The 19,232-nt window shown below is 35.8% G+C and overlaps 1 protein-coding gene and 1 long non-coding RNA gene across 10 annotated transcripts; one reads left to right on the plus strand and one right to left on the minus strand.

Moving 5' to 3' along the window:
* Nucleotides 1-3,477: 3,477 nt before the first annotated feature.
* Nucleotides 3,478-9,014, minus strand: LOC113357528. Of its 9 annotated transcripts, none has more exons than XR_003363677.1 (11): nt 8,656-9,014; nt 8,057-8,251; nt 7,776-7,852; nt 7,601-7,699; nt 6,981-7,051; nt 6,244-6,900; nt 5,459-5,625; nt 4,833-4,928; nt 4,262-4,637; nt 4,068-4,130; nt 3,478-3,823 (listed from the first exon to the last, which is right to left on the minus strand). It is a non-coding gene; the product is annotated as an uncharacterized LOC113357528 (long non-coding RNA). The 9 variants fall into 9 exon arrangements; XR_003363682.1 differs by having other exon boundaries at nt 6,244-6,517; nt 6,812-6,900; nt 7,601-7,852; XR_003363678.1 differs by having other exon boundaries at nt 6,244-6,517; nt 6,611-6,900; nt 7,601-7,852.
* A 560-nt stretch (nt 9,015-9,574) lies between these two features.
* On the plus strand, nt 9,575-13,781 carry LOC113357529 (autophagy-related protein 18a-like). Its single transcript, XM_026600954.1, has 4 exons — nt 9,575-10,568; nt 12,514-12,721; nt 13,085-13,211; nt 13,409-13,781. Exons 1-4 carry the CDS (start codon nt 9,654-9,656, stop codon nt 13,497-13,499), a joined length of 1,341 nt encoding a protein of 446 aa, XP_026456739.1. The 5' UTR covers nt 9,575-9,653; the 3' UTR covers nt 13,500-13,781.
* Nucleotides 13,782-19,232: the final 5,451 nt, after the last annotated feature.

Here is a 19,232-nt window from a genome sequence, read left to right on the forward strand (position 1 = left end):
ACTTTTTTATTAAGTTTGGTAGGTGACCAAATGTCTCATTATTCTAGTCCATAAGTATTTTCCCAGTTGTGATTAACTTTAGCTGTAGGTTTAGAGTTGGCTCTGAATCATGCTGCTGAATCCATGTTGATTCGACTATTTGCTTAAGTTGTGGATGAGTTAGCCACATATGTTCAAACTTGTAGTTTTTTTGTCCTTATCAGTCCATTATTTTGGTATGCAACAAGATGGGAGCGTGATCAGAAGCAATCCTAGGAAGATGTGTTACCGCTGCATGAGGATTGGATGTACGCCATTGCGGGGTTGCAATTGCTCTCTCTAGTCTTTCCAAAATATTGTCTTGATCTTGCTGCTTATTTTTTCAAGTGAAGGGATCTCCACGAAATCCAAGGTCGATGAGACTCATTTTATCTATCATGGTGAGGAGTGGTTGAGTTTGACTATATGTGACCTGTGTTCCGCCTTTTTTTCTCAATTGATCCATTACCTCATTAAAGTCACCTATTAGCACCCGGGAAGTTGAATTGTTGATGTCGGGGAAGATTGATGGAAAATCTTGCCACGAATCGACTCTAGCGTTTATGGTGGATGGTCGTAAAGTCCTGTGCAAAGCCATGGTGTCCCTGGATTAGGGGGAGTGATGATAACATGGATATAACTTTGGTAATGGAGCAGAACGCGAATGTTGATGTTGTTTCTCCACATAAGGCAGATACCTCCTCGTCTTTCGACTTTGGGCATTTTGGATAGGTTTTGGTATCGAAGGGTTTGAGCAAGTCCCGACATATGCCTTTCATTTGCTAGAGTTTCGGAAAGAAATATGATTTCAGGTTTGTGTAATGAGATTAGTCCTTTGAGATGTTGAATCGTGGTTGTGTTATTAATTCCTTGACGGTTCCAGGCTAAATCATTCATTTTTGCTTTCTGTTATGAAGTCGGGTCTGGGTTGAGTGAATATTCGAGTTAGGGGATAGAAAGTTGATTCGACCCGTTATAACGGTTTGAGTCAGGATTATGAAGGAGATGATATTGGAAATATATGGTTTAATTGATCTAGGCTATCCTGAGAATTGTGATGAATTTAGTTCTAGTAGGGTGATTTGGGTTTGAGGTAATGGATGTGGTTTAGTGATATGTGAGATTGCTGTAGTATTGAGCAGAAGCAGTGAGCTCTGACTGCGAACCTGCTTAAAGTGTGGGAAGAAAATATCCTGTAGTGCAACTAATAACTAGAAAAAGCCAAAGATGTTACTAGATGACTAGGTGTATAAAAAACAGTTAGTAAAAGCAGGATCAACACACAATTACAGATTACCACAGACCGATAGACTAACACATTAGCCAGGCGAAGACACTAGAACAAAAGGCAGATTCTATAGTAGACTAATTAAAAACCAAACTATAGTAGGGAGTACTAGTATTAGACAAAAAGCACTTTGTAAGGCAAAAAGTATAAAATACAACACCCTATAGGACTTGTACACACCCAAAAGCACATTGTATCACCAGAGAGGACTCGATTTACACCCAAAGTCTTTGAACATACAAATTTGGAACTCATAAGAAATCTGTAAAAACAAAGAGAATATAAATAGACAAATCCTATAAGCTATTTGATAAACAACTATAAGCAAACTGTGGAGTGACTTATGTTTGATAAGAGTCCGCAACTGACATAACCTGCATAAGTAGGATGGAACTAAAAAAAAGTCAGTTGCAAGATAGATATAAGCGAAGTTATCTTAGTCACACTAAACAGTAAGGATTAGAAAATGAGAATTAAGGTGGAGTTCCATCGGCCGGGAAGATGTTTTATCACTTTTGTAAACAAAGTGTGAAGTTGAGATGGATGGTTGTCAAAATGATTTGAATTCTTGTTGCTGCTTCTTCAAAAGTTGTTGTTGTTTGTGTTGTTGTTGCTTCTATTGTTGTTGCTCAATTCATTGGTGCTTAAGGTTTTAACAGATCTTTTTTTGAATCTTTTTGCAGGTGCATTCTGAGATGTCCACTGGTTCAGCTCTTCATTAGATATTCTTCTGGAGATATTTGTTGAAGAAGAAGTCCCAATGCTAGAAGATTGAAGATATGCTTGCTGCTCAGGATTGGCTCTCTTATGACCAGGTCTTGGAATTTTGCTTGAAGAGCTTGAAGAAGAATCTGACACTACCTCAAAAGCTGTTTTAATTTCTTATGTTAGGAAGTTGATAGGGCTAAGCTGACTTTGTTGTTGTTGACGAGATTCCTTAGGGCTAAGCTGTTTTAATTTTTTTGATTTGGTGAAACTCGGCTTCTCCCGTCCCGATTTGATTTGGTGTGGCTCGGCTTCGCCTCGCCCCGATTTGAGAAGAACAAATGAATATCACTCACATGCCAGTAATAGCTGCCGTCATCCTTTCCTACACATTGAAATCAGAAAGAACTTGGGAGTGAATCATCTAAATGATAATGTGGACAATATAACTTATTAGGGTTGACTAAGAACTTATAATTCATTACACAGTAGTTCATTTCTCTAAATCATTAACCCCTAGATGTGTAAATTTCATATTAACTTGCTTTGTCAGATGTATCAACATCCACCGACGCATCAATTTAAGGGCCACCTAACCAACTACATCCCAATCATCTTAAAGTTGATGAGCCGACTTTATTATTTCCTAAACATTTATGCACATCATTCACCATTCACCATCATGCGATTGAAATTATTTCCTAAAGTCAAAAAGCTACATGCACACACATTTCTTTTTTTATTATTTCCTAAACAACTAATTTGTTAGGAATCTTTTTCTTTTAACCATATTTTTTATTTGGTAAAGCTCGGCTTCGGTTTGGCCTCGCCTCGCCCTGTCCCGATTTGATTTGGTATGGCTCGGCTTGCCATGCCCCGATTTGAGAAGAACATGTGAATATCACTCACAGGTGTGTAAGAAATCAGACATTTGAAAATTCATGTTATATGACTGTGCATGTAACACCGTGAGAAATCCATTTTATGAAATGTAACTCAAATTTCGTTTACAGTTTTGCTACTCTAGAAGATTCTATTCAACACATTATATAGGTATTTAGAGGCTAAAGAGAGTCATAAATTTTTGATTTGGTGTGATATGACTTCGGCTAGCCCGGTCGTGCATTTTTGAGTTGGTGTCCCTAGGCTTCGCCTCACCCCTTCAACATACATTTTTGATTTGGTGTGGCTCGTCTTCGCCTTGCCCCGATATATTTTTGATTTGGTGTTTGTTAGCTCTTGTCGATCATAGTTCGTCACACCCCGTCGCGTTTTTTGATTTTGGTGTACTACGTGTACAGATGAGTAGGTGACAATCAAAACCAGAATCATGTTATACATCAGTCTAAATGAATAAACCTTGATCAATTTTTAGGTGAGCATTTTGTATTAATTTCTTCTACTTTTGGTCCAATTTTAGTGAATTATTTCAGAACTACAAATGCTCATATCAAAAACCCAGTGTATTTGCTTCGATAAAAAATTAGCCTTTCATTGATTTTTGGATCAATCATTATTAACTGCATATAGTATGTATACATTTAACAAAATCTTTGGAACAAGATGAACATGATAAAAAAATCACTTCTTCTATTCCGTTTTGATCCTAAAACATTTGAGCACATCATTAAGCCCAAACGTTATTTATGCACTCAACTTGAACCAAAATTCCCGACAGTAGTTTATGGCTTTATGCCTTCAACCGCAGATAGTAGTCTACGCTTTGAATCTATCCTTTTATTATTGAATACTAATTACCTTTGCGGATGTGCTCCCCCATAGAAATATCTACTAAGTTTGGTTTTGGACCACCTGTAATAGACGTAGCATTATAGAACACTTCAACAACTCTGCCCAACGTTGAATTGATAATTCATCAAAATAAGAATAAATAAGAATGCTACAGTTTTGGTGATCCAAAAAGAGAAAAAAAAAAATAGTGCGGATCAAAAATTAGAAGCAAACTGATGAGATGACCTCAAACCAAGAAACAAAAGATATAGTTTTTGGTATATATACTAGAAATCTATGTTTCTTACTCATGTTAATAACTAACCTGAATTCATTGGTAAGCATTCAATAGCAATATCTCTGAGCACCTCCTATACTAACAAATTTCCTGCACAAACAACGACGGTCAGAAATTATCCATTAGTCTGTTGTCCATGTGAGATAAGACATGTACTGAGAAACACAATTAGTTGAAAAAACCCTCAAGGTTAAATGATTCAACACGTTCAACATGTTTACCCCTCTTTGTGGATTCCGATGCTCTTACAAATCGCAAAGCTTCCGAAAAACTCTTTTGTTCCAAATATTTATTGTCGTTAGTTGTTAATCAATCTACAAAAATAAAATTCAATTACCCAAAACCTCAAGAGTGTTCATTAGAATTCAAAAGTTGTTAGGTCTGCGCATAAAAACGCATCTATCAGTTTATATTAGTATCCCTAAAACAGAATACAACCATCACTACATATTAGTAGCCCTAAAAAAGAACACCACATAATCGAAATGCATTACAACATTAGCAAGAGACGGGAACTGGAGTTTTGACCTTCCAGAAAGCAAGAGACTCACTGCAAATTAATCCGTAGAACCCCCAAATCATACTTGATTGCATCACCTTCAGATTTAACGGAAAGAAAACTGAACATTCAGTGCAAAAATAAAAGAAAAAGCACAAAACAGGTGGAAGCACGGAATTATCTTCCTCTTCTTTGAATATGTCTAAATTAAGAAAACCGAAAATTGCATATGAGAAAATCAAAACAAAAATCTAAAGAAGCAACATAAACCAAGCTACTGCTGAATTTCACACCTATAGCAGGGGAAGCAACACCCAAATTAATCTTCCATCTCCTTGCTCTGAGAGTTGCAATAGCATGGAATTTTACCTTCCAACACCCAAGTGAAACTGAAAATTGCATTCAAATGAATCAAACAGTATAAAGAGAGAATCAAAATAGAAAACCTAAAAATCAAATGAGAAACCCTTAAAATCCTTTTGCATGATTCTGCAATTTAGATCAATCATTATCAGGCTTAGGGTAAACCCTAATAATGTGATTGATCAGGGTATCTTTTTATTATTTAGAGATTTTGAAACGGAACAGCGATGCCACAAAAAAAAAAAAACACGGTCTACTAGCATCCTAAATTTGTCAGTATTATGTCAGAAGATATCTCTCGGAACATCACAAATTTGTCTCTTAATGCTAGATGTTATGCATTTGAGGAAACATATTAGCCATATATAGTGAGAGCAGTCAAAGCACTATCGAGAAAACAAAATCCTATTAACTGAGCTTATAATTGATCTTAGAATTCAAGGAAATACTTATAAACTGAGCTTTAACTGATCTTAGAATTCAAAGAAATTAAATTATAAGGCTGCAACTAAGTCATCAAACTGATGCACAAATCTAGAGACAAAGAGATTCTAACCTCAATTTCCTTGCTCAAAGTCTCATCCACCACCACCACCAAAGCTTGCAGGAGAGCATCAGTAAGATACTGAACAGTGTGTACAATGCAGCCATTACTGCTCTCGACAAAACAACAGTAGCTCCATATTTGTGACTCTTAACTACTCTCTCCACAATTTGCGCCCTCTGCAAATTGAACCCAAAAAAAATGAAATTTACTGTCAAGCCTGATGCTAGTTAAGGACAAAGCACAATGATCAATACCACAATTGGGAATATGCACATATTTGTGGCAAAAAAGCATTGCGACCAAGGAACGGCATATCAAAAGCAATGTCATTTTCTCTGGAAATTTTATGTATATTATTTAATATACATGATTTAAGATTTTGTTCTAGAAATTCCATCGTCCCAAACTCTAAAACAAATGCTTTGAAGCGTAGATCATTATACTTATTAATCTTAATCTTTAAGCTACCAAACAATAGTATAAACTGTAAACAAAGGGAGTTATGGGGCTCGAAGGTCCGAAATTCATGAGGACAGATAGGTAAACTCTGCAATGACAATGATAAAGTGTGTAAAGCCCACAACTAACAAAGCTTAATTGTGACTTTTCCTCTTATGCCTTAGGTAAAATTAAATGGGAAGAATTTGGCCAACTTGAATTTATGTTGTGGAATCGCAGCTACGCCTAAGCTCAATATTCAGTTTACAAAACACAGTTAGCATGGGAAGGGATTATCTTGTCATGGGAAGAGAACAAAACGAAGTTACAGCAGATGTCCAATATCTTTTTCTTACTTTCTTTTTCAGTTGATAGATGTTGTGTACAAAATAAGCTGCTAGAATTACGTTCCTTCATAGAGAATTTAAATACTCTTATATTAACATATCTTTCATCTCCTCATCTTCTTTCATTGCCACAGGAAAACACTATAAAAGGGTTTTCAGCATTTGCTGATATTTCCAGATGAAAGAGTAAGAAAAAAATAAAGCCAGAGAAGCGCGTTCTGCGAAGTTCAGAGCTGCAATGTCATATGCTAGAGTGCTCCTTTCTCTTCAGTTTAATATTCACCTATGCAAGAATGCTATTGAATATCAACTTAGGCACAAAAGGAAAGCACCATTTAAAAAAAATTACGTCTAAAAAGTAAAAGGCGTAACTGACCAAAATCCAAAGCAGAATACCATTTAAGATCAATCCAGTAAGTTTGTGAGCAGACAGGTTGAGTTACGTCAGTTAACAAAATTTGGCAATTAAGCCAATTCGTTCGTTAAAACTTATTCAATACAAACATTAACTATATTCCAATTGATAATCTCTCCAAACCCAGTGGAATCTGTGATAAAAAAGTGAGTTTTTTTTTACCAAAATGATAGTCCAATTGCCGATGGATTTTCAAGAAAAAATCGCGTTTGTGGAGAAGTCGATGAATGGTTGTCGTTGGTGATGGTTATCTGGAGAAGTAAACCCAACTTACAAAATAAAAAACTGAGTGTGTTCAGTAAAAATAAGAACATGTGATGAAAAATCGTACCTGATCTGGATTACGTATTTGTTTCAGGATTTTCTTCCTAAAACCCAATTTCACTGCAACTGCAACCTTCCCTGTAGAATGAAACTCAAAAAGAAAAACCCTTCAGAGACGTAACAATGGACATGAAGAACAGAGACATTATAGCAGGTTATGAGATCAAAAAACCAATCATAAACAAGCAATCAAAACATGATCTGGATCAAAGACGCAGGATTTTGAGATGAAATAATAAGAGATCAATGGTTTGGTTTTAGGGTTTCGGCTTTCCTGTATTTTTTATAAATATATGAACCCTAACTAATATATTGATTTCTCAAGACATCATCAAAACCCTGTTGTTACGTATATGTGCCTTACTTCTTTGATTCTGTTAATCAATAACACAATGAGAAATCAAGATAAAATAAATCTAAGGAGGCTTCATACATGATATAGTAAAACCCAATAGGAAAAACCATTACAATTTAAAGAGGATATTATTCTAAACCTTTGATTTATTTCAGTTTTCCTTCTTCTAAACACATTCGAAACACAATAAGTATCAACAATTTAAGAAAAGTCAATTTAAAGCATGTTCTTCGCTTAAAAGAAATTGTGGAATAGGCAGTAGGGATGAATACCTTCTTGGTCTTTTTATGAAAGGTGCAGGCGAAGCCTTGTTGGCCATTGTGGCAATATCTAACTCCAATTGAATTCCAACTCGCAACCTAATGTATCACCTGAAATCACAGAAGCAAATCGAATATGTAACGACAAAAAGAAGAACCATGAAAGAATATGTGTCACTTTTTTTACTTGTTGGATTTTGCTTCCACACATTAGTCCTCAGGCAAATCATGCTTTACTGGAGTTTTCCTTCACCTTCCTAAGAACTGAAAGTGCAGATACAAACCAATTAACATGCAATTGGTAGTGAGATATGAAAGGAGATTCTGTTATGTAGTGATTGCTAACATATATTGTTGCCTTCTTGCAAACACATGAAATGCCCTGATGCACAAATCATGACCTTTAGGTACCTAAAATAAGCATAATGCACAAATTTCATTCAAGACTAACACACAGCATCTACTTACCTGTATCTGCTCAGCCATCGCCAACAGCTGCAATCCCAAATTCAGTCCCCGCAAGTCTCAGAGCACACACACCAGAACCCATTACCTTAAACCAAACTGGTAATGGTTCAGGCTTTCAATTGATGGTCCTGGCTATCTCTTTATGGCTCGATTAGTTGCTCCAAAACGAAGAAAACCCATATCTTTTTACCAACCCTAACCAAACAGAGAAGAAAGAAGAAAATATCAATGAGTTGCTGTGAATAGACGAAATTAAATATTGGGCATCAATAACTCAGATTTAAAAAAAATAAATTACCCAAATATCCAGTTTTCCTCTTCAGACAGGAGAAACTCAAATACCCTAGATATCATAAGAAATTAAACTCTATGAATCTAAATCGATCTTTATTCAGACTGAAAATCAATCATCCACAAATCATGGTATTAAATCGAACAATTTCCTCACTAATTAAGAACCAAACTGATGAATTAAATCGGATTCGACAATCCGATTTAAGAAATTAAAAAATTGAAAAAACCCAATTCATAACCGAACTCAAAAACCCTAGATATCATAAGAAATTGAAAAATACATCGGATTCGACAATCCCAATTACCTCTAATTTAAACACCAGCAATAGCTCCAGATGAATGAATCTCCTTGAAAACAACCACAACAGCATGGATACGATAAGATTGATTTTGAGGCTTCATAGAGTTTGAGATCGAGGCGGCGAGAGGTGGAGGGTTTTTAGGTTTTGTTCTACGTTTTTGCGGCATGAAACTGCATATGCTAGTAAACACATAGGATCCTAAATAATAAAACTGCATATGAACCTAAATCATGTAAGGTTTATACCTGTCCCAAGGTTGTTTCATCATTATCCCATGAACAAAGCATATCCTAGGATTTGTTCTTTTTTTTTTACGTGTTGTGAGCGAAACAGAAAACTGGTTCTTAGAGTTTTGTATGTGTTTTTTTTTGGTTTTATGTTTTGTGAACGTAATTTGTGTGGGAATTCCTCTTTTTTCTCTCCTTCAAGGAAAAGTGAAACGGAGCAACTCTGTGAGTGGGTGAGGGTCACCGTTCAACGTGGAACCTTATGAGCTTAGGATTTTAAAGGCGGTCTGCGAGTTATAACCCCAGAGGTGTCACCATCCTTCGACAAAAAACCCATCAAAACAAAAGTAACACAAAAACCCCATCGAAACAAACACAAAAACCCCAAATTTAAACGTTGGTTTCATCAAATTTTATGATGAAACCAAAATAAAATTTGATGAAACCATCATTTAAATTTGGGGTTCAATTTTAATAATTTGGGGATTTTGTATCAATTTTATTTACGATGGAGTTTTAACGGATCCCAATATTTGAATGGGGTTTTTGTACCACAAGTTTGGTCATCTTGAGTTTTTACGACTAATTTTGTTTTAAAGGAGTTAGATTATTGGCAAAAATCCACTAAAACCTGAATTTACATTATTAACCTTCTCTACTTGCTTGACAACTGAACCACTACACTCCACCCATATGTCTCCTCTCTATTCTTCCTCGCGCTACAACATCCGTAAACTTAACAAACAAATTTGAAATACCCAATTTTATCCTTCCATGGCTACAACCATCTCATCTTCTTCTCCTTTCACAGATTCAACCACAAACACTAGGTTGCTAACATCTTCACAGCCACAATCCCTAATTTCGTCTTCAATTGATTCAATCGAATCTCAATTCTCAAATATTTCTTTCTCTTCAGCACCATCATCTATGCAAGAACAAGAACAACAATCAAACCCTAATGATGAAGAACAGCAATTAAAACTTGACCTTCCATCTCCTTTACTTCAAACTCTTAATCCAAACCCTAATTTATCAGATTCCCCTTGCTCTTCACCGTCTTTACTTCATCTATCATTCAATCAAGATCACGGATGTTTCGCAGCGGGTACTGATAACGGGTTTCGGATCTACAATTGTGATCCATTCCGGGAGATATTCCGACGTGATTTTGATCATGGGAGAGGTGTCGGAGTCGTGGAGATGTTGTTTCGCTGTAATATACTTGCATTAGTTGGTGGTGGACCTGAGCCGCAATACCCAATTAACAAAGTTATGATTTGGGATGATCATCAAAGTCGTTGTATTGGTGAATTATCATTTAGATCTGAAGTTCGGACTGTTCGATTACGTCGCGATCGTATAATTGTTGTTCTTGAACAGAAAATCTTTGTGTATAATTTTGCTGATTTGAAATTACTTCATCAGATTGAAACAATTGCAAATCCCAAAGGGCTTTGTGTTGTTTCACAAGTATCGGGTTCATTGGTATTAGTTTGTCCTGGTTTGCAAAAGGGTCAAGTTAGAGTGGAACATTATGGGTCGAAGAGGACTAAGTTTATTATGGCTCATGATTCTAGAATTGCTTGTTTTGCATTGACTCAAGATGGGAGAACACTTGCTACTGCTAGCAGTAAGGGGACTCTGGTTAGGATTTTCAACACGTTTGACGGGACGCTTCTGCAAGAGGTAATGCTTTAGGCTTCTTCATTTTTGAGTGATAACTTGTTAATTTTCATTCTTATTGGTGATTGTTATGTTTTAAATTTATGTTGTTTTTTTTGGTTGAAACTGCTGTCTTGGTTACTAGTTTAGTTTGAACTTGACAAATACTATTAGTGGAGTGGGTAGTGGATAGTGGATAACTTTGCTTTGCTCAAGTAATGGATCTGATAACTGATTCTATGACCTTAAAAGGGGCTTAGGTATGTTCACAGCAGAGCTAAGAGCTTTGGTTACTTGTAATGGAATTGAAGCCAGCATAGTGTGTTATGGAGACTTGAAAAAAAACCCTTCACCTATAGCCTACTGTAAGAAAACATGGGCAACCATGGTATAGAACTCTTCAGTGTCCAGCAATTACTCAAAGAGTTTAGTCAAAGCAAACTAGTTATATGGGTACATAAGAATTAAGACAAGGAAGTGTCACAACTTGGTTTTAACTTTGGAGTCTATGGACTACCAAAGAACTTGCGACTTAAAACGTTCACTGCCGGATTGTCCTTAGATAAGGGAAGGTTTTTAGTTGGAATATTGTTGTTTCGCTACATACTGTAAAATTGATTTAGTGAATTACTCCCGTGGTTCTTCTAGTAGGATATTATATGAATTTGTGGCACTTACTAATTGCCTTTGCATACTTAAATGAAGAACAAAAGCGGACATGCAAGGTTCCTATGGGGCATTTGTTATTGTCAAAGTCAATGTTTAAAAAAGTGGTACGGTGAAGTTGTACACTCACCTAGCAAGTGTAAAGCTCTGGTATAAGCGTTATTCGCTGCCTCGCACATAGTCAATTGGTTTTACTCTAATAACTAGACCGTTAACATGAGTGTCAACTTTCAAGTTGTATCCTTTTATGTGCACTTTCTTGCTTGGGCATACTTGATGGAAGAATAGAAGATGATAACAGAAGAAAATAAAAAGAAAAAGAGGAAGTAGTAAAAATGACTAAAGGAGAATAAGAAACAGTTGGTTGAATGAGTTAATAAAATAGTTTTATGATTTTTTATTATTCAAGGCTATAGGAAAGTCCAAGAGACGTGTAGGACCTATTTTTGGCTTCAAAGCTCTGAAGAAAATCCAACTAAATATGGTTTTTTTTGAAGCGTTAGTATCAGGCTGTTTTGGGGGTGAAGCGCATGTAGGCACGATGGCGCGCTGCAAAACACCTTTTTGAACCATGGTATTAGTATCTCTTGTGAAATCAATGTGTTTGAGTTGTGGTCATTGGCCAGCATGGTTTAAAAAGGTGTTTTGGGGTGTGCCATGATAAGTGCTTTTTTGCGCCTTGAACCAAAAACCCCTAATACTTAGCACCGGATGTAGGTCTTGTTCAAGGAAAAAAAAATTGGGCTTTGAAGCCTAGTAATAAACAGACCCTAAACGTCTGTTAAGCTTTTTTTATTTTTTTATTTTTTTTATAACTTCAAATATTAAATTATTGGGTAACGATTATTACATGAAACTAGTTGGAAGCCTAACAAGCTAAGCTCCAACGACATACTACTTCAAATTATCATAAAAATCTTGAAATTATTTACCAATTGTTTGAGACGTTTTTTCTTTCTACTCCGCAAGTCTGTTACTATTTTTTGTTATTATTTTTCCTTCTGTGATCATCTTCTATCCATTATTCAATTATGGCTGGCCAAGCTAGAAAAAGGACAACTTAAAAGTGTGTCACTCATCTTCATATAGATATTTAAGCATATAAGCATATATGTATTCATATATTTGCGAGTCAACTCTTCGATAAAGCTTTTCGGCAGCTTTGCTAGGAAAGTGCATCACCACGCCATATCGCTTTTTGGAACATTGTTGACAAGGATACACAATGAGCTTTACTAGTATTTAAGCTTTTTAATCTACTGGGTATTTTTTTTCTGCAACTGATTGGACTTATCGTTGGCAGGTTAGAAGAGGTACAGACAGAGCAGAAATCTATAGCCTTGCCTTTTCTAATACCACCCAGTGGCTAGCCGTCTCAAGTGACAAGGGCACGGTTCATGTCTTTAGTCTTAAGATCAATGCGGGATCCTCAACAGTTGATAAGGCGCACAATTCACCTGACAATGATGTCACTGGTTCCTCAGCCAGTTCATCTCTCTCATTATTAAAAGGTGACCTAACTTTCTCTATTTTAAAATATATACTACATTGTAATGGATGTACTTATAATGAAGTATGATTGCGATGCAGTCCTTGCCCTAGCCCTATGAACTTCCTCATCCTTTTTTTGGTCTAAACCGGTAATTTATTTCTTTGACAATCTAGAATGAAGATTCCGGAGGTACATATTCATGTGCAAACATCGGCAAGTAAATATATTTTATGTGGTTGTTAATTCTCTACTTTTTAGGATTTTGGAAGATATTTGGGCTGTTCTCTTGTTTGACAATGTATTATGTTTATTGAAAATGGTCGTACTAAGCAAACCAATACATGACGAGCTTTTAAGTAAGATTAATGTTGTTCGTTTTCAGGTGTGCTGCCAAAATATTTCCACTCGGAATGGTCTGTGGCTCAGTTTCGCTTGAGTGAATCTTCACAGTACATTGTTGCTTTTGGGCACCAGAAGAATACAGTCGTGATTCTTGGGATGGATGGAAGGTAAATAGCAAACCTCAATTTGACGTTACTAGGGAATTTTGTTAAATCCACTTAACTGTAAAAACTGTAAGAAACAAAGATGCTTATATGATAACCACATCGACCATAGTTTGGACATCTATTGTACATCCTTAGATTATCTAATCCTTAAATCAGAGTGGGATAAATTTGATCAATATACATTTTTGGACTTGCAGCTTTTATAGGTGTCAGTTTGATCCAGTGACTGGGGGTGAAATGACGCAACTGGAATTCTCCAACTTCCTGAAGCTGGAGGGACCGTTTTAGACTGTATATCTTCTGATTTGAGCAGCTTACTGTTTCTCGTTATGTTTATATGTAGATATGTGCATCTGTTCTGTTCTTGTGGCTAAAATAATGGTGTGTAAATATCATGGGCATGGGGAATTGATTAGGATTTGGAATAAACTTTTTTTTCAACCAGATAACATATCTATTGTGTTCAAATTTGACTCGCATCTCAATATTCAAGAACATTGAATTACGGTATTTCAGACAACAACATGTCTAACATCAAGTTAGCTTGTGGTGCTTTTGACAGTTTGTTAATTGACATATCTTTTCCTTTCTTTCTTTTTTGAAGCATGGCATATCCCTTCCTTGGTGATCCATATATATGTATATATTGAAGCATAAAGTGACATTATATTAAACTAAGCAAGAAATTGTGGATGTGTTGTACCTATTCTTCCTCATAATTCTTATATCTTTTACCTCCGTAGAGCATCCTCAATGTTTGGGCTTAAGGTTATCTTATGCGAAGGTTTTATCAACACCTTTTAAGGTTATCATCTTATGTGAAGGTCTTATTAACATCTTTTTATAATGGGTCATTGACTCATTGCTATAAATTATCTTATGTGAAGGTCTTATTAACACCTTTTTATAGTAGGTCATTGACTCATTGCTATAAGATAAAAGGATTTTTTTTTTCTTTGATGTCCTAGACTAGTGGTCCCTACACTACATCAAAACTCCTTATATTGGATTGGATTTCAACAATTACAGGGTTCGAATCCCTACCTTCGTAGTGGGAGGGAGCATGCCAAAATTTCACCTAAAGTTCATCACCAATCTCCAAGGTCTTATCCAACAAACTTTGTATAAATTTAGAAGATGATGATGTGGACTTAAAACCCAAGGTCATAGAAAAAGTTTGATCTAGACTTTATCCTTTACCTTCGCTTACCCGTGTTATCTTTTTTATGCCTTTCACCTTTATATTGGAGATGAAATTTTGGTGGAAAAGTTCTTAAATCTCAGGTGTCATGCAATTTTAAGACCTTGACCCCTTGCATTGGGGATGCTCTTAAAAGCAGCAAGGGGATAAATATTTAAGCAGGTGTCGATTTTGACATGAAGTGTCGATTTTGACCCGAAAATGATTGCAGATTTAGGATAGGCTAACCGGAAAAATTCGATCGGCGGATCGTGAAGTAGGTCATGGTTAACCAAATGTCCACGACTTTTTGGGTTAATAAACAACCAGGGGGTTCTTGAAAATACGTTACAAATGACGGTCACAGAACAACTATGGCTGAGTATTGTAGCATATCAGTTTCGAATTTGACACACTAAAAGTAGCCCCTTACAGTTCTACTGAAGCGTGAAGGCGCATGCCATCCCACTTGTAAACGTAATACAAGTTCAATATCAGCCAACAACCAGATAAAGTACATAAGTTTTAGTTAGTAATCACTCACATAATAAAACAGACTAATCAAACGAGTATCATGACATTCTAATATCTATGTGTGTTATTATTTTTCATTTATGTTTCATCATTTGCTACAATAAAAATACATAAGGTTAATTTGTCTTATGTGGATTTTGGCACACCCCTGAGCAATCTTGGTAACCTCCTGTAGCAATCTTGATATATCTTCATAAATCCTTTTTTTTCTTCGAAAGGTTATGTTGTAGTATTAGTAGAAGATAGAAGAACATGAAAAGGAGAACTCTTATTAACTAGAGATAACCTACATGTTATATAGACTTTTATGTCTCTGCCAATAAGTTATGTGGTTACTTCTATATGGGTTGCACACACTCACTCTTGTGCGGTCCAGTAACTGTGCTTCTTATATAGTGCTCCAAATATAGTTTTTCATATCTAGTTTTTCTCCTTTATGATCACTGTATTTAAGTCGATTTCCTAACTAAAACCTCGTTCAGGAATTCCAGATGGACAAAACCTGAACTAAGGAAAATAAATACAATATTAGGGAAACTTAGAGCAGAGTTGGATTGCATATATTGCCTCATTAAAAACCTTGACAAGGAAAATTCAAGTGGGACAAAACCTTTGCGAAGGGAAAAAGAGTATAACGAGATAATTCTAAAAGTATGCCTTTGTCGAGTAACTGTACAAAGTACCTTTTAATATGCTTCGTGCGTGATCGATGAAAACCCAATATTGATATTTTATAGTTATATATCACTACTATTGACTGATTTGGTGCCGAGAAACGTTGCGATACAACTGATCCTTGCTTCTTCGTGTTGATTCTGAAAGTAGTTTAGCTTGACAAAATATTGTGTTTCATTTCTTCGATTCTAATATTGTTCATCAACAACAATGCAATATTCAGGTCTTCAACATTCAACATATACCTTATGTAGTTGGTGTTGCTTCACTAAAAACCTTGTCGAGTAACAAAAACCTAGTGGGAAAAACTAACCTCGATCGAAGAGAAAAGGGGAACATTACATCTTCACATTTCGAAGTAAAATATGTCGACATCATATCCTTAGATCCCCCTTATCCTATTCAAGGGAGTTTCTAGGCAGTTCCTTTAGTCGTTTGATTTTGGAAGTAAATATAAGTCTTGGTAAATAAGTCTACCATGCCCTCCCTTAATTACCTTCGCAGGAGAAGAGATTATTTTTCCTTCATCATCAACAACTTTGGGATTCCATTTCCATTAATGGTCCTTTTAATGCCTTTGCAGGGATAAAGAAAACTCATGCCAATGGTTTGTTCTAAGTATATGATTGCATTCATATACCATTCCAATGACGCTGCGTCAACGACGAGCTATATCTAACTAACAAGTTACTGAGGATGAAATATTTGGTCGAATACATTATACTGAGTACAACAACGCATTTACTGCACTCAGACAGGGGAATTTCATCTCTCAACACATCTTCGTCATTTTCCTTAGACGAAAGGGGAATTTATTTACATTTGAACCTCGACTAATCACGAGAATGCTAGCAGGATGCATGTCCTTGTTAAATTCTCTGAAAACTTTGGACATATACAGAATGGTGGAATAATATGCCACAAGCTCGGTGTTCGGTGGAGCTTCCCGAGATTTTGTCATCTCAAATTTGGATTTCAATCAGTTTGTAAAACCTCTTTTTTCATCAAGAGTATCATGTCCATATCATCGACATAGAAAACAACATTCGAAATCAGGAACTTTTTCTTTGTGAGTATGCAGGCACGATAACTTACGTGTTTATCCCTTTCCAATCAAATTGTCACTTAGACAGGTATAAAAATTCCACCTGATTGTTCCAATCCATAAGTGAACGTTCCTATCTATTTGCAAACACACTCCGTGGTTTAAAGCCATTTGATATGGGCAACAAAAGGCTTGACACTTTTGTGGATATCTTTATCACTAAATTCGTACAGAGATATACAATAACCACATACAAATGTTGCATTCCAAATCCTTTTTTGAAACTACCAAGCTAACTAAGTAATAGAACGTTATAAAGTTCACTTCAAACAATTTTAAGGTTTTGGGAGAAACCTCGCCCCGCAAGGCAAGTAATCATACTTATAAGACTTTTTTCTTCTCGCCGCTCTTTGTAACAAATAATCTCGTATGTCTCATATGCTTTACCACACCAAATACATGTATATATTTTTTCAAAGAACCAAGTTTTACTTTGATTGCGTAGGTCATATATGCTCTTTTTTGACGTCAAACATTAAGAAAAATGGTTTGATCTCATCGTCCTTTACATTCTTGAGCAACTGTATGTGTAAATAATCATTAATATGCATGCATATCTTATAGTTCATTGGGACTTTATTGTTCTCAAATCATTAAACTTCGGAGCCTCCTCCAGTTTCATAGTCAGATACAATCTAATGAATCGTGATCAGAGACAATCTAATGAGACGATTTCACTAATGATATGATAATTGTCTATTAAAATAGTTTGAGGAGATACTCCGCCTCTCTTGGAAGAAAAAACTGAATTTCCGAATAGGGTAATCTCCTTGCAGTGGTGTTCTTAATTCTCGGTAGTGCATACAATCAATTTTTTCTTTGCAAGTTAAACACCATACTTTGACTCATTTCGATTCATTATTTACACGTCTGGATTGATACAAATAGAGACTTAGGTTTTTATGGTATTTTTCGGCTTTGATACCAATTAAATTGAGAGGGTACCTATCACAACACCGACTTTTTCATTTGTGAACCTGTATGCACAATTCCCTGTACGATCAATAAGTACATATCAACAGAAAAATCCTTGTTGTTTGAGCACGACTCGTTTGAGACTTGTAAATTTTGCTATCTCAAGCTTGTTTTCAATGTTAGATGCACAAAAATACATCTTGATTCTAGTATATTTATATTCAAGTCTCAGACAAGGATTATAGTATGGTAGTTAAGTCTCAGATATCAGTGAATAACCTTCGAAGACTGAAGATCGACGAAGATATTTGGAGAACTTCATCAGCAAAGAGGTATGTGAAGACTGAACCATTGTATTTACTCATATGCATTACCATTCCATCTATATGAGCCCATGTCGTATGACTTCTGGTAGATTTGATATTACAAAGAAGAAATTTCGACTCAAGCTTGTCTTGTTAAACATCTTGAAATATGATTCAAGCAATGTATATTCATTGATACTTAGAAATCTTTGTTCGAAACAATTTTTTGTTCATAAATTATGTATGTGGATGATTTAGAAATTTCCTAAGCAATGATATTTATACATATGGCGATTGGGAATATCTCAAACATCAAAATGAGAGTTTTCAGAACTACTAAAATTTGGACTCAAGAGAGGGTAAGCATACCTAGTATGCGTACAATGGTTATTTGAAGTTCCGAAACATAGGTAAGTACACATACCCAGTAGCGTATCATGGTGTTCTGCATTCGTGATTAGGGGAGGTACGCATACCCAGTACCCATACCTCAAAGGCCTGAGTTCGTGAATAACCTTAGGTTACGCATACCCAGTATGCCTACCTTGGCTATTTGAATTCACGAACTAGTTCATAGGTACGCATACCCTTTCGCATACCTGCCTTGGCCATATGAATTCACGAACTGGTTCAAAGGTACGCGTACCCTTTTACATACCCACCCAGTACGAATTAGCAGATACTCATGAATTATTTTCAGAAATATGTGTAGCATTGCTACTCTCAAGGGAACCTCTGAGACATCTTTAATCACTAATTGACCTTGTGTATGAGAATCATGATTCAAGTCTTAAGTTTTTAAATGAACACGATTATGCTTATTAGTTCTCAAGGTATACTTTTCATGAACTATCATTATACACGGTTCCGGTACTCTGGACCATAGTGTATATTCTTCTATGTATTTCAAAACAAACTTCTCACATACTTGCATGAATTCCAGATTTTCATCTAATTAGAGAAAGTGTTTGGTTGAATATCAAGTTACCTTAGCTTGAATCCTAAGCATCCCTAGTCTTGAAAATCTAGAAATAGAGAGACTCTAACAACCAGGATTTCAATCGCTGACACTTCAGTGTCCTAGTTGTGTGATAGAGTCGTCCTCTATGAACCTAGGTCTCCTCCGAGAAACATAATTAGGTTGACGACTTAAAGACTTCACTTAGGTATTAGTGAAGCCAGGTCTGACTATCTTTACCTTGATAGTCCATGTATTCTGTTATTGTTCTTTATGTTATCGAGGTTCTAGTAATCTCTTTCAGGAACGAGATAAATAGTATTCGCAAAGCTATCCTCGTCTCATACTT

This window comes from Papaver somniferum, chromosome 3 (assembly GCF_003573695.1).
Source record: "Papaver somniferum cultivar HN1 chromosome 3, ASM357369v1, whole genome shotgun sequence".
Taxonomy (NCBI): Eukaryota; Viridiplantae; Streptophyta; class Magnoliopsida; order Ranunculales; family Papaveraceae; genus Papaver; species Papaver somniferum.